At 42.7% G+C, this 15,112-nt stretch overlaps 1 protein-coding gene and 1 non-coding gene across 4 annotated transcripts in view; both read left to right on the top strand.

The window, feature by feature from the left end:
- Positions 1-15,112, top strand: part of MTOR (mechanistic target of rapamycin kinase) — a 156,145-nt gene that overhangs the window by 90,802 nt on the left and 50,231 nt on the right. For all 3 annotated transcript variants that reach the window (XM_031011230.3, XM_031011235.3, XM_031011231.3), the window contains exons 29-30: positions 4,037-4,112; positions 14,261-14,400. In XM_031011230.3, the coding sequence (XP_030867090.1) occupies positions 4,037-4,112; positions 14,261-14,400 (216 nt within the window). The remainder of the gene's footprint in view (positions 1-4,036; positions 4,113-14,260; positions 14,401-15,112) is intronic.
- Positions 1,932-2,038, top strand: LOC115932556 (small nucleolar RNA U13). The gene has a single exon (XR_004068825.1). It is a non-coding gene; the product is annotated as a small nucleolar RNA U13 (small nucleolar RNA).

Here is a 15,112-nt window from a genome sequence, read left to right on the forward strand (position 1 = left end):
CCTGTCTCTTTAAAAAAGAAAGAAAGAAGAAAAGAAAATAGAATGTTTTCCAGAGCACAAGATTGAAGACAGTTGTTTGAACTCCCGGATTTTCTTTTTCTTTTTTCTTTTTTTTTTTTTTTTTTGAGATAGAGTCTAGCTCTGTCACCCAGACTGGAGTGCAGTGGCATAATCTCGGCTCACTGCAACCTCCACCTCCTGGGTTCAAGCAATTCTCCTGCCTCAGCCTCCCGAGTAGCTGGGATTACAGGTGCCCGCCACCACGCCCGGCTAATTTTTGTATTTTTAGTAGAGACGGGGTTTCACTGGGTTGGCCAGACTGGTCTCGAACTCCTGACCTCATGATTCACCCACCTCGGCCTCAGATTTTTATGTCGTTTCTTAGAGTTAGTTTCTTCTGGTTCAGGTGAAGAACACTTTATCTTCCTTATCAGAACAATTTTTTACTCCTACCAAGGCCGCCCGGCGTGTGTGGTGTGGTGGTGTGCGCCTGTAATCCCAGCTACTCCAGAGGCTGAGGCAGGAGAATCACTTAAACCTGGGAGGCAGGGGTTGCAGTGAACTGAGATCACACTACTGCACTCCAGCCTGGGCAACAAGAGTGAAACTCCATCTCTCAAAAAAACAAAAAAAAAAAAGAAAAGGATAGGATTGAAATAAAGATGGCCTTCATCCCAAGAATCCATTGTAATAATACAGGGACCATATCATTAAAATATATAGACTATATACTGGCTTTCTTTTTTTATTATTATTATTTTTCTTTAATAGAGATGGGGTCTCACTATGTTGCCCAGGCTGGTTTAAAACTCCTGAGCTCAAGCAATCCTCCTTCCTCAACCTCCCAAAGTGCTGGGATTACAGGCATGAACCACTGTGCCCAGCCACTGGCTTTCTTTTTTCCTGTTTTCTTATGCTTCCAAAATCTTTATTTGGCTTCAAGGAACTAGATAATCCCAAATCTATACCTATTATATTATATACCAAATATACAGGTATATTATATTATACCTGTATTATATAATATATTATAATATATTATATTATATATTATATATTATATATATTATATATATTATATATTATATATTATATATATTATATTATATATTATATATTATATATATTATATATTATAATATAATATATTATTATATTATATACCAAATATATACAGGTATACCAAATCTATACCTGTAATATTATTAGTACAGTTTACCCAGCCCCATGTGATTGGGCACAAAGCCCAGTACCTGATTTATGGGGCCAAGTGGCATTGGGAACTGCTTCCCAATGAACCTACAGTGGAGTAGGTCCGTTTAGACTTGCTTTTCATTCTTAGCTTAGAAAACCTCATATAGGGCTTCCTAAGGGAAACCATCATGCCGTGGTTTCACTCTGAAATTAAAAACATCTCCGAATTTTGTAGCAGGCTAACTTATGGAGCATATTCTGGCTCATTGCCTTGCTTAGTACCAGCTCAAGAAGCATCAGCCCCATAGCTTCCCCAACAAATCTGGAGCCTAGAAACTGGATACTGGACACTCGAACAGTTCTACTCAGGAAACATTGGGAATTCGCAGTGATGACTTCCTAGTCCTAACTTAAGTCTCCACCGTAGGTGTATGTTATTTCTGCAGACAAGCATATCACTGTGTTTTAGCAGTTTTTATGCTTGGACAAACACAGGTGAAGGACCTGCTTAGCAATTGCATGTTCATTGTTTAATTCCCCGAAGAACCCTCTGAAGGAGGAGGTGATATTAGCCCTGTTATATAGATAAGGAATTTACATTCGAAAAAGATGAGTTAAATATATCCTACTATGTACCTAAAAAAATTAAAAATTAAAATTTTTGAAACGACTTATTTATGATCACACAGCTTATAAGTGGCAGAATTAGACCTCCAGAAAGTTAAACCCAAGTTTCAATCCTTTTGTATACATTTATGCATGATGATTGGGTTTTTACCATCACATGTGGTGAGATGTGTCTCCCTCAAACTTGTTATCACGTCAGCATGTGATCAGTCTGACATGGGGAAAAACCCCATCTTCTAACTCGAAATCCAAGGCTGTTTCACCCCCAACTTTTCCTTAACAAAGAGGCATAAGGTGCTTGATTTACTGTGGGGACTTTCCTGATTCCTGTGGGCCTTGGGGAAAATCCCTGCCTTTCCTGGGCTTTAGCTTCCCCGTTAGTGAAACAGGTCTCATAACACCTCTCCGTTCCCACTCTTAGGGATGCATGAGGTCAAAGAAGTGATGGATTGGAAAGATTATTTGAAAACGCTTTGTAAACATGAGGCATTAGATTATTACTTTCACAAATGTTAGCTTCTTTAGATTTCTGGGCAATTTCCTTTGGTTTTATTGGAAGAAATGTGGTGGAATTTGGATTTTTAAAAATAATATTTATAACAGCAATTTCTTGCCATATTACCACATTGAACTCAAATCCTGGAATTTCCCAAAACCACTTAAAAATTAATTCTGGTCAAGCAGACAGTTTGTACTCAAAGCAGTAAACTGGATCCTTGCTCATTAAACCAGTCTAGACTCCCAGGTTGATGTGTCACATTTTGCTCCCTACCTTTAAACAGATATAATCATTGTGGTCTTGTGGATTTCTCAAGCGAGCTCCTTCGCCCTCCCCTCTTTCCCTTCCTTCCATAACTCAGGCTTATATTTAGTATTGAGCTTAGTTGCATAAGTTCCTACAGGAACAAGGATCTAAGCCCCCATGGCTACTCTGTTTTCAAGGCCTCCTAGCAGCCTCTGATGAACCAACTGCAGGCACCAGGCCTCCCAGTGGCACTGCCCAGTTGTCCCAGTGTGGTAACAGTCCTCCAGCCTAAAGATGGCATCAGCAGAGCAGGGTGTCATTAGTGAAAAGCTTCTCTACAGTAGAGGCCAGTTCAAGAAACTCTAGATATGGTCCCTTGGCAGCCTTCTGCAAAGGGTGGAAGGGAACAGCCCCTGAAGAGGGTCTAGGGAGGCATCTGAATTTGAAGGGGGTGGGCTCTGTCAGAACAGTCAGCAGGGCTGCATTGCCACAGCTCCCAGGGTTCTGTCATTGATGTGCATGCCCCAACCTTGGTGCCACCTGTGTCACTCACAGAGTCTGATGGTTTTGATTAATTTTGTTATTCCTACTACTGAAGGCAACTGATGAGAAGTTAAGACTTAGAAGTTCAGAGGAGCCAGGTGCTGTGGTGTGTACCTGTAATCCCAGCTACTCAGGAGGCTGAGGCAGGAGGATCACTTGAGCCCAGGAGTCTGAGACCAGCCTGGACAACATAGCAAGACCCTGTCTCAAAAAAAAAAAAAGTTCAGAGGGGTCTCATATGATTGTGTACTACAACAGGGATAATTTCGTATCCAAGGTTTCTGGTGTTTCAGAAACAGACACATGTTGCCTGCCTGCCAGCGTCCAAGAGGAAACCAGTCTATGCTCTTTTTTTTTTTTTTTTTTTTTTTTTTGAGACAGTGTCTCACTCTGTCCCCCAGGCTGGAGTGCAGTGGCACGGTCTCAGCTCACTGCAAGCTCTGCCTCCCAGGTTCACGCCATTCTCCTGCCTCAGCCTCCTGAGTAGCTGGGACTACAGGTGCCTGCCACCACGCCCGGCTAATTTTTTTGTATTTTTAGTAGAGACAGGGTTTCACCTTGTTAGCCAGGATGGTCTTGATCTCCTGACCTCGTGATCCAACCTCCTCAGCCTCCCAAAGTGCTGGGATTACAGGCGTGAGCCACCACACCCGGCCTAGTCTGTGCTCTTAAAGGAAGGGCCACAGAGCGGCAAGATGAGTGTTCCCATTACTGACCCCCAGAATCATGGGAGGAGAGCACAAACCTCTTTCAGATGAAACGATTTAAACTGAGCTTTCTGGATGGTAATAGATAATTGATACTCTTTCAACATCTGCAAGACATTGTCCTCAAAGTGCCTGGTGAACCATCTGCCCACAAATGACCCCCACATGTCCCACCCTCAGACCTGTTGAGTGTAACTACCTTTTCCCTTTGTTTTCTCAGCATTAATAATAAGCTACAGCAGCCGGAGGCAGCGGCCGGAGTGTTAGAATATGCCATGAAACACTTTGGAGAGCTGGTAAGCACCTCATTCTTTTTGGAAAAGCAGGAGGTAGAGACTTGGCTAGGGAGGTATTGGCCCTGACCTTCAGAAAGTTACTTTCCTTTTCTGTTTTTTCTCCAATTCATAACAGTCTGATGCTGACTTACCAATCTTCAGGATGAAAGAGATAAACTATGTCTGTAGGGACTCTATTTCTTTCTTTTTTTTTTTTAATTATACTTTAAGTTCTAGGGTACATGTGCACAACGTGCAGGTTTGTTACATATGTACACATGTGCCATGTTGGTGTGCTGCACCCATTAACTCATCATTTACATTAGGAATATCTCCTAATGCTATCCCTCCCCGCTCCCCACACTCCACGACAGGCCCCGGTGTGTGATGTTCCCCATCCTTTGTCCAAGTGTTCTCATTGTTCAGTTCCCACCTATGAGTGAGAACATGCAGTGTTTGGTTTTCTGTCTTTGCGATAGTTCACTGAGAATGATGGTTTCCAGCTTCATCCATGTCCCTACAATGGACATGAACTCATCCTTTTTTATGGCTGCATAGTATTCCATGGTGTATATGTGCCACATTTTCTTAATCCAGTCTATCATTGATGGACATTTGGGTTGGTTCCAAGTCTTTGCTATTGTGAATAGTGCCGCAATAAACCTCATGTGTGCATGTGTCTTTATAGCAGCATGATTTATAATCCTTTGGGTATATATCCAGTAATGGTATGGCTGGGTCAAATGGTATTTCTAGTTCTAGATCCTTGAGGAATTGCCACACTGTCTTCCACAATGGTTGAACTAGTTTACAGTCCCACCAACAGTGTAAAAGTGTTCCTATTTCTCCACATCCTCTCCAGCACCTGTTGTTTCCTGACTTTTTAATGATCACCATTCTAACTGGTGTGAGATGGTATCTCATTGTGGTTTTGATTTGCATTTCTCTGATGGCCAGTGATGAGCATTTTTTCATGTGTCTTTTGGCTGCATAAATGTCTTCTTTTGAGAAGTGTCTGTTCATCTCCTTTGCCCACTTTTTGATGGGGTTGTTTGATTTTTTCTTGTAAATTTGTTTAAGTTCTTTGTAGATTCTGGATATTAGCCCTTTGTTAGATGGGTAGATTGCAAAAATTTTCTTCCATTCTGTAGGTTGCCTGTTCACTCTGATGGTAGTTTCTTTTGCTGTGCAGAAGCTCTTTAGTTTAATTAGATCCCATTTGTCAATTTTGGCTTTTGTTGCCATTGCTTTTGGTGTTTTAGACGTGAAGTCCTTGCCCATGCCTATGTCCTGAATGGTATTGCCTAGGTTTTCTTCTAGGGTTTTTATGGTTTTAGGTCTAACGTTGTTAAGTCTTTAATCCGTCTTGAATTGATTTTTGTATAAGGTGTAAGGAAGGGATCCAGTTTCAGCTTTCTACATATGGCTAGCCAGTTTTCCCAGCACCATTTATTAAATAGGGAATCATTTCCCCATTGCTTGTTTTTGTCAGGTTTGTCAAAGATCAGATGATTGTAGATGTGTGGTATTATTTCTGAGGGCTCTGTTCTGTTCCATTGGTCTATATCTCTGTTTTGGTACCAGTACCATGCTGTTTGGTTACTGCAGCCTTGTAGTATAATTTGAAGTCAGGTAGCGTGATGCCTCCAGCTTTGTTCTTTTGGCTTAGGATTGTCTTGGCAATGCGGGCTCTTTTTTGGTTCCATATGAACTTTAAAGTAGTTTTTTCCAATTCTGTGAAGAAAGTCATTGGTAGCTTGATGGGGATGGCATTGAATCTATAAATTACCTTGGGCAGTATGGCCATTTGCACAATATTGATTCTTCCTATCCATGAGCATGGAATGTTCTTCTATTTGTTTGTATCCTCTTTTATTTCGTTGAGCAGTGGTTTGTAGTTCTCCTTGAAGAGGTCCTTCACATCCCTTGTAAGTTGGATTCCTAGGTATTTTATTCTCTTTGAAGCAATTGTGAATGGGAGTTCACTCATGATTTGGCTCTCTGTTTGTCTGTTATTGGTGTATAAGAATGCTTGTGATTTTTGCACATTGATTTTGTATTCTGAGACTTTGCTGAAGTTGCTTATCAGCTTAAGGAGATTTTGGGCTGAGATGACGGGGTTTTCTAAATATACAATCATGTCATCTGCAAACAGGGACAATTTGACTTCCTCTTTTCCTAATTGAATACCTTTTATTTCTTTCTCCTGCCTGATTGTCCTGGCCAGAACTTCCAACACTTTGTTGAATAGGAGTGGTGAGAGAGGGCATCCCTGTCTTGTGCCAGTTTTCAAAGGGAATGCTTCCAGTTTTTGCCCATTCAGTATGATATTGGCTGTGGGTTTGTCATAAATATCTCTTATTATTTTGAGATACATCCCATCAATACCTAATTTATTGAGAGTTTTTAGCATGAAGGGCTGTTGAATTTTCTTGAAGGCCTTTTCTGCATCTGTTGAGGTAGTCATGGTTTTTGTCTTTGGTTCTGTTTATATGATGGATTACGTTTATTGATTTGCATATGTTGAACCAGCCTTGCATCCCAGGGATGAAGCCAAGTTGATCATGGTGGATAAGCTTTTTGATGTGCTGCTGGATTCAGTTTGCCAGTATTTTATTGAGGATTTTTGCATCAATGTTCATCAGGGATATTGGTCTAAAATTCTCTTGTTTTGTTGTGTCTCTGCCAGGCTTTGGTATCAGGATGATGCTGGCCTCATAAAATGAGTTAGGGAAGAGTCCCTCTTTTTCTATTTATTGGAATAGTTTCAGAGGGAAGGAATGGTACCAGCTCCTCTTTGTACCACTGGTAGAATTCGGCTGTGAACCTGTCTAGTCCTGGACTTTTTTTGTTTGGTAGGCTATTATTGCCTCAATTTCAGAGCCAGTTATTGGTCTATTCAGGGATTCAACTTCCTACTGGTTTAGTCTTGGGAGGGTGTATGTGTCCAGGAATTTATCCATTTCTTCTAGATTTTCTAGTTTATTTGTGTTGAGATGTTTATAGTATTCTCTGATGGTAGTTTGTATTTCTGTGGGATCGGTGGTGATATCCCCTTTATCATTTTTTATGCGCCTATTTGATATTTGATTCTTCTCTCTCTCTCTCTTTTTTTTTTGAGACAGAGTCTTACTCTGTCGCCCAGGCTGGAGTGCAGTGGCATGATCTCGGCTCACTACAAGCTCCGCCTCCCGTGTTCACGCAATTCTCCTGCCTCAGCCTCCTGAGTAGCTAGGACTACAGGCGCCCGCCACCAAGCCCGGCTAATTTTTTATAGAGATGGGGTTTCACCGTGTTAGCCAGGATGGTCTTGATCTCCTGACCTCGTGATCCGCCCGCCTCGGCCTCCCAAAGTGCTGGGATTACAGGCATGAGCCACCGTGCCTAGCCTCTCTTTTCTTCTTTATTAGTCTTGCTAGTGGTCTATCAATTTTGTTGATCTTTTTCAAAAAAACAGCTCCTGGATTCATTGATTTTTTGAAGGGTTTTTTGTGTCTCTGTCTCCTTCAGTTCTGCTCTGATCTTAGTTATTTCTTGCCTTCTGCTGGCTTTTGAATGTGTTTGCTCTTGCTTCTCTAGTTCTTTTAATTGTGATGTTAGGGTGTCAATTTTAGATCTTTCCTGCTTTCTCTTGTGGGCATTTGGTGCTATAAATTTCCCTCCACACCCTGCTTTAAATGTATCCCATAGATTCTGGTATGTTGTGTCTATGTTCTCATTGGTTTCAAAGAACATCTTTATTTCTGCCTTCATTTCATTATGTACCCAGTAGTCATTCAGGAGCAGGTTGTTCAGTTTCCATGTAGTTGAGCGGTTTTGAATGAGTTTCTTAATCCTGAGTTCTAGTTTGATTGCACTGTGGTCTGAGAGACAGTTTGTTATAATTTCTGTTCTTTTACATTTGCTGAGGAGTGCTTTACTTCCAACTATGTGTTCAATTTTGGAATAAGTGCGATGTGGTGCTGAGAAGAATGTATATTCTGTTGATTTGGGGTGGAGAGTTCTGTAGATGTGTATTAGGTCCACTTGGCGCAGAGCTGAGTTCAATTCCTGGATATCCTTGTTAACTTTCTGTTTTGATCTGTCTAATGTTGACAGTGGGGTGTTAAAGTCTCCCATTATTACTGTTTGGGGGTCTAAGTCTCTTTGTAGGTCTCTAAGGACTTGCTTTATGAATCTGGGTGCTCCTGTACTGGGCACATATATATTTAGGATAGTTAGCTCTTCTTGTTGAATTGATCCCTTTATCATTATATAGTTGCCTTCTTTGTCTGTTTTGATCTTTGTTGGTTTAAAGTCTGTTTTATCAGAGACTAGGATTGCAACCCCTGCTTTTTTTTGTTTTCCATTTGCTTGGTAGATCTTCCTCCATCGCTTTATTCTGAGCCTATGTGTGTGTCTGCACGTGAGATGGGTCTCCTGAATACAGCACGCTGATGGGTCTTGACTCTTTATCCAATTTGCCAGTCTGTGTCTTTTAATTGGAGCATTTAGCCCATTTACATTTAAAGTTAATATTGTTATGTGTGAATTTGATCCTGTCATTATGATGTTAGCTGGTTATTTTGCTCGTTTAGTTGATGCAGTTTCTTCCTAGCGTTGATGGTCTTTACAATTTGGCATGTTTTTGGAGTGGCTGGTACCGGTTGTTCCTTTCCATGTTTAGTGCTTCCTTCAGGAGCTCTTGTAAGGCAGACCTGGTGGTGACAAAATCTCTCAGCATTTGCTTGTCTGTAAAGTATTTTATTCCTCCTTCACTTATGAAGCTTAGTTTGGCTGGATATGAAATTCTGGGTTGAAAATTCTTCTCTTTAAGAATGTTGAATATTGGCCCCCACTCTCTTCTGGCTTGTAGAGTTTCTGCCGAGAGATCCACTGTTAGTCTGATGGGCTTCCCTTTGTGGGTAACCCAACCGTTCTCTCTGGCTGCCCTTAACATTTTTTCCTTCATTTCAACTTTGGTGAATCTGACAATTATGTGCCTTGGAGTTGCTCTTCTCGAGAAGTATCTTTGTGGCATTCTCTGTATTTCCTGAATTTGAATGTTGGCCTGCCTTGCTAGGTTGGAGAAGTTCTCCTGGATAATATCCCAAAGAGTGTTTTCCAACTTGGTTCTATTTCACTCCCCGTCACTTTCAGGTACACCAGTCAGACGTAGATTTGGTCTTTTCACATAGTCCCATATTTCTTGGAGGCTTTGTTTGTTTCTTTTTATTTTTTCTCTAAACTTCTCTTCTCGCTTCATTTCATTCATTTGATCTTCAGTCACTGATACCCTTTCTTCCAGTTGATCAAATCGGCTACTGAAGCTTGTGCATGCATCACGTAGTTCTCGTGCCGTGGTTTTCATCTCCATCAGGTCATTTAATGTCTTCTCTACACCGGTTATTCTAGTTAGCCATTCGTCTCATCTTTTTTCAAGGTTTTTAGCTTCTTTGCGATGGGTTTGAACATCCTCCTTTAGCTTGGAAAAGTTTGATCATCTGAAGCCTTCTTCTTTCAACTCATCAAAGTTGTTCTCCGTCCAGCCTTGTTCCGTTGCTGGCAAAGAGCTGCATTCCTTTGGAGGGGAAGAGGCACTCTTATTTTTAGAATGTTCAGCTTTTCTGCTCTGGTTTCTCCCCATCTTTGTGGTTTTATCTGCCTTTGGTCTTTGATGATGGTGATGTCCGGATGGGGTTTTGGTGTGGATGTCCTTTCTGTTTGTTAGTTTTACTTCTAACAGTCAGGACCCTCAGCTGCAGTTTTGTTGGAGTTTGCTGGAGGTCCACTCCAGACCCTGTTTGCCTGGGTATCACCAGTGGAGGCTGCAGAACAGCGAATATTGCAGAGCAGCCAATGTTGCTGCCTGATCGTTCCTCTGGAAGCTTCGTCTCAGAGGGGCACCCGGCCGTGTGAGGTGTCAGTCAGCCCCTACTGGGAGGTGCCTCCCAGTTAGGCTACTCGGGGGTCAGAGACCCGCCTGAGGAGGCAGTCTGTCGGCTCTCAGATCTCAAACTCTGTTCTGGGAGAACCACTGTTGTCTTCAAAGGTGTCAGACGGGGACATTTAAGTCTGCAGCAGTTTCTGCTGCCTTTTGTTCAGCTATGCCCTGCCCCTAGAGGTGGAGTCTACAGAGGCAGGCAGGCCTCCTTGAGCTGTGGTGGGCTCCACCCAGATCTAGCTTCCCGGCCACTTTGTTTACCTACTCAAGCCTCAGCAATGGTGGGCACCCCTCCCGCAGCCTCGTTGCCTACTTGCAGTTTGATCTCAGACTGCTGTGCTAGCAATGAGCGAGGCTCCATGGGCGTGGGACCCTCTGAGCCAGGCACGGGTTATAATCTCCTGGTGTGCCATTTGCTAAGACCATTGGAAAAGCGCAGTTTTAGGGTGGGAGTGACCCGATTTTCCAGGTGCCGTCTGTCACAACTTCCCTTGGCTAGGAAAGGGAATTCCCTGACCCCTTGTGCTTCTGGGGTGAGGTGATGCCTCACCCTGCTTTGGCTTACGTTCCATGGGCTGCACCCACTGTCCTGCACCCACTGTCCGACAAGCCCCAGTGAGATGAACCCAGTACCTCAGGTGGAAATGCAGAAATCACCTGTCTTCTATTTTGCTCACACTGGGAGCTGTAGACTGGAGCTGTTCCTATTCGGCCATCTTGGAACCTCCGGGACTCTATTTCAACTGAGATAAATCATGAGGGTAGATTCGAATATGCAATAAGCACTGATTTTATCAAACTCTTAGCATGTGCCTGGCCCTTTGCTAAGTGTTTATATACTTCATGTAATTTGGTCCTCACAACAATGCTATGAAGTGGTTACTGCTGTTATCACATTTTACAGATGAGGAGACTGTGGTCCCAGCAGGTTAAGAACTGGTCTGAGCTGACAGAGTGAATAAATGGCAAAACCAGGACTTGAACCAGGGCAGTCTGACATTAGAGCCAAGGCATTTGCCCCTGATCTGAGTTATCTTTATGGGAGCTTGCATTGTGTCTAGGCCACAGTTAATCCTCATTAGATACTTAGGAAGACACCATGGCCAGTTCTTTAGAAAATATATGCTATACAGCCGGGCGCAGTGGCTCATGCCTACAATCCCAGCATTTTGGGAGGCCGAGATGGGCAGATCACCTGAGATCAGGAGTTCAAGACCAGCCTGACCAACATGGAGAAACCCCATCTCTACTAAAAATACAAAATTAGCCTGGCATGGTGGTGCATACCTGTAATCACAGCTACTCGGGAGGCTGAAACAGGAGAATCGCTTGAACCTGGGAGGCAGAGGTTGCAGTGAGCTGAGATTGTTCCATTGCACTCCAGCCTGAGCAACAAGAGCGAAACTCCGCCTCAAAATTAAATAAATAAATAAACAAACAAATAAATAAATAAATAAATGCTATAATTGATATCTGACATTGAGGCATTTTTGTGTTTGTTATTGCTTACATAGCTACTTCCCTACTGCCATCTTTGGCCTACCAATATTTAAAATGTTTCTGTTATTCTTTGTGGTCTTGGCAGGGCATTTTGATAACTTCTAAAATATATAAAGCATCAACGTAATCAACTTAGTATTGAATTCCCGGAAGGTCAAGAAGCTCTAGGTCCATATATTTGATGAGGAACCTTTTATTAGTCATGTAGGTTGCTTACTGTGGTTTGCCTTGATCAGGAGCCCAGGATGTTAAAGTGAGAAAAATTGGGAATATTTAACAGGCTTTTATTTGATCATTTAGCATTTTGCCTCACAGAAGGGCTAGTAAATTAGAATGAAACGTTTAAGGGAATCTTTTGCCATCTTTAGCACATATTATCTTTTTTTTTTTTTTTTTGAGACGGAGTTTTGCTCTTGTTGCCCAGGCTGGAGTGCCCAGGCACGATCTTGGTTCACTGCAACCTCTGTCTCCCGGGTTCAAGCGATTCTCCTGCCTCAGCCTCCCAAGAAGCTGGGATTACAGGCATGCACCACCACGCTCAGCTAATTTTGTGTTTTTATTAGAGACAGGGTTTCTCCATGTTGATCAGGCTAGTCTCAAACTCCCAACTTCAGGTGATCCTCCCACCTCGGCCTCCCAAAGTGCTGGGATTATAGGCGTGAGTCACCATGCCCGGCCTTAGCACATATTATCTGTAACTAGACTAAGACAGCATTTCTCCAGATGATGGCAAAGTGAAAGAACTGTATCTCATCCATCCTTGCCACAATCCTTGTTTGCAGAGAGAAGAAAGTAGGGCGAGACGGCACTTCATGTACTCCACCTAGATCAAGATGTTCTCTCCTTTGATATCCTTAGAGCTTAGATCCCAGAAAGCGCTGATTGAGACAAGGACTCCGCAGACATCTGGTATTCAGGTGATCTGCCAGCAGATGGTTTATACCCCATACTCAGAATGCCAGCCTTCAATGAAACTTTCTCCATCTTCAGGTTCCAAAGGTGGCCATTAGCTCCAGGATTATTGCTAAACCCATGGTGGATTTTCTGTTATATTTAGGTAGCTGAATCATATTAAGCTTGACAATGGTTTGCTTTTTCTTGGCAGAGCCTGTGCTTTCTCAGCAAAATTTATGTAATAGCAATCTCATTAGAATTTTGTGTGATTCATTGCTTAAACCTTATAGTTTCTGCAATCTATTGCAATTCAAAATATCCTGCCCTCTAACTGACCCACTCCATATGCTGCCCCCTCTCCCCTCTGCTTGTTCATGCTGAGTGTATGCCACACATTAGTCACCAGCTCTTTTTTTTTCCTTTTCCACCCAGTATAGAAATTTGAAATGAGAAATCTACCAGTGCTTTTAAATTTTACAGTTTTTGTAGTCACTCTTTTCTAAGTTTCCTATTTTGTATTTAGGCATAATAGGTATTATTTTGGACAGGCTTGAAAAATGAAGTTGAGATAGTTTGCCTTACATGGAGCCAGATACGCTCATTTTGACAAACTCCACTGATGTTGGGCAAAGACTTTATGGCAGCAGAATTAGTCTAGGGGCAGCAGAGGGCACCGGCTCTGCCAGAAAGAACCAGACCAGGGGAAGTAGGTACAAGGGAACAATCTCCAGCATAAATGACCTCTTTTCAGAGGTTCAAGAAGAAAAGATTATTTTAGACAGCTTAGCAGAGTAGTTGTTAGTCTACATACTGCACAAACATCAGTTTTATTTAGAAAGGGGAAGAGGGTAATGGGAGAAACTAGCGTGGGCCCTGCATTATATCATACAAATTTCACTGCAGAATCATATTGTTGTTAAAGAAATCCCTAGAGAGCTACTACCCTTGCCTGTGCAAAAATAGTCATTTATTGAGCTGATGATGAAGCAGCCCAGGAGAGAAACTGAAATGGAGGGCAGACAGAAAGCATATAAAACAGTCTCCTGATCATTTGGAGAGTCATAGTCTGTAACTTTCAGACTGTAGCACCTCCTGCTCACGTGGACAACACCCTCTTTCAGCGTGGCACACCATCTGCTAGTGTAATGCAATCCCTCCTTTGGACCCTGACGCTGGTAAACCTGCCAAGCACTGAGCAGGAGGGAACATTGGATGGGAGACTCTAGAAGAATAGGGGAAAGACTTTCCAAAAAATTTTAAGTGGTGGTGTTATATTTTAAATTATTATTTCCTGAAAGCTTAAAAATGTATTAAGAAATGCAGAGAATCAAGAGGTTTTAAAAAGTGAGTTGTTTTCCTCCAACAAACATGCAGATGAGGCCTGGTCTTTCTGGCCCCATCAGGAAAGCAGCTGCCATCCCTGTCAAGTAGCCCAGTGTCAGCACTCCAGCAGATCGGAGCGATGGCACCTTTGCAACAGCTCTGGTGCTCTGGTTGACGTTTTCTGCTATCCCTAAATGATTTCCCCTGTCCTCACGTCCGCACATCCTGGTGTGTTCTGATGACCCATGTGTCTGGGAAGGAAATAATGGGGGAGGAGTATGGCCTGACGTCTGCTCTCAGATAATCCCAGGATCATTCCATCCATGTGCCAAGGAACCAGTATTTCCACCTTCCCCAAGCAGCACTCCTCCAGATTGTCTGAAGTTGTTTTTAATCCAAGCCCAGACATAACTGTGATAGGTGAAGTGTCATGCGTACAGCAGCACATTAGGAAAGAGAGTATGTGGATTAAACAATGTGATCCCTTCTTCTGTGTACCTCACAGCAGTCTTTCTTTCCCATGTAACAGGAGATCCAGGCTACCTGGTATGAGAAACTGCACGAGTGGGAGGATGCCCTTGTGGCCTATGACAAGAAAATGGACACCAACAAGGACGACCCAGAGCTGATGCTGGGCCGCATGCGCTGCCTCGAGGCCTTGGGGGAATGGTGAGCTTCCTAGAATGATGGCATGTGTGGCTGCAAGAGACTTCGTCTCTTTGATCTTTGGATTTGAAAGGAAGGCTTCCCCCACGCGGAGTTCTCACTTCAGACTCATTTTGTTCCACTTGATACTTCTCAGGAATCATCTTTCACTTTTGGTGTTTTTCTCTCTCCATTCTATCTCAGCTGCTAAGTAGGAAGGCCTTCACTTAAACTTTATAATGCTCTAGGACAGGACAGCCTTGGGGGTGCTCCTGGGATCTACTTCTCCTTTCTACTCTCCTGATCTTTACTGACCCAGTGAAGAGCTCATATTCTTACTTGGCAACCTTGATTTTTTAAATTAGCTCTTGCAGATGTTTTTAGGAAAGAAGAACAGTGACTGCCCTCTTCAGGTGCTTCAGCTATATCGGATGCTTACTGTGTGTCTAGCACTATGCCAGGCTCCAAGGAAACAAAATACACAAGAAAACAGGCCTTTCCTGTGAGGTTGATGAGACAGCCACGTAAACAGAGGGTTATTATAGCCTGAGAGGATGTTGATAATGTATGAGCCACGCTACCTTGAAAGCCCAAAGGAGGAAGCAGGGTGATTTTGCAATACTTCCTGAAGGAAGGACTGAGAGTTAGGAGATAGGTAAAGGAGAAGGTAGGGGGGAAACAGGTACTCCAGGTGCAAGCAACAGTAATGTGTAACTGAGAACATTTGGCTAGGTTT

This window comes from Gorilla gorilla, chromosome 1, assembly GCF_029281585.2.
Source record: "Gorilla gorilla gorilla isolate KB3781 chromosome 1, NHGRI_mGorGor1-v2.1_pri, whole genome shotgun sequence".
NCBI classification, from domain to species: domain Eukaryota; kingdom Metazoa; phylum Chordata; class Mammalia; order Primates; family Hominidae; genus Gorilla; species Gorilla gorilla.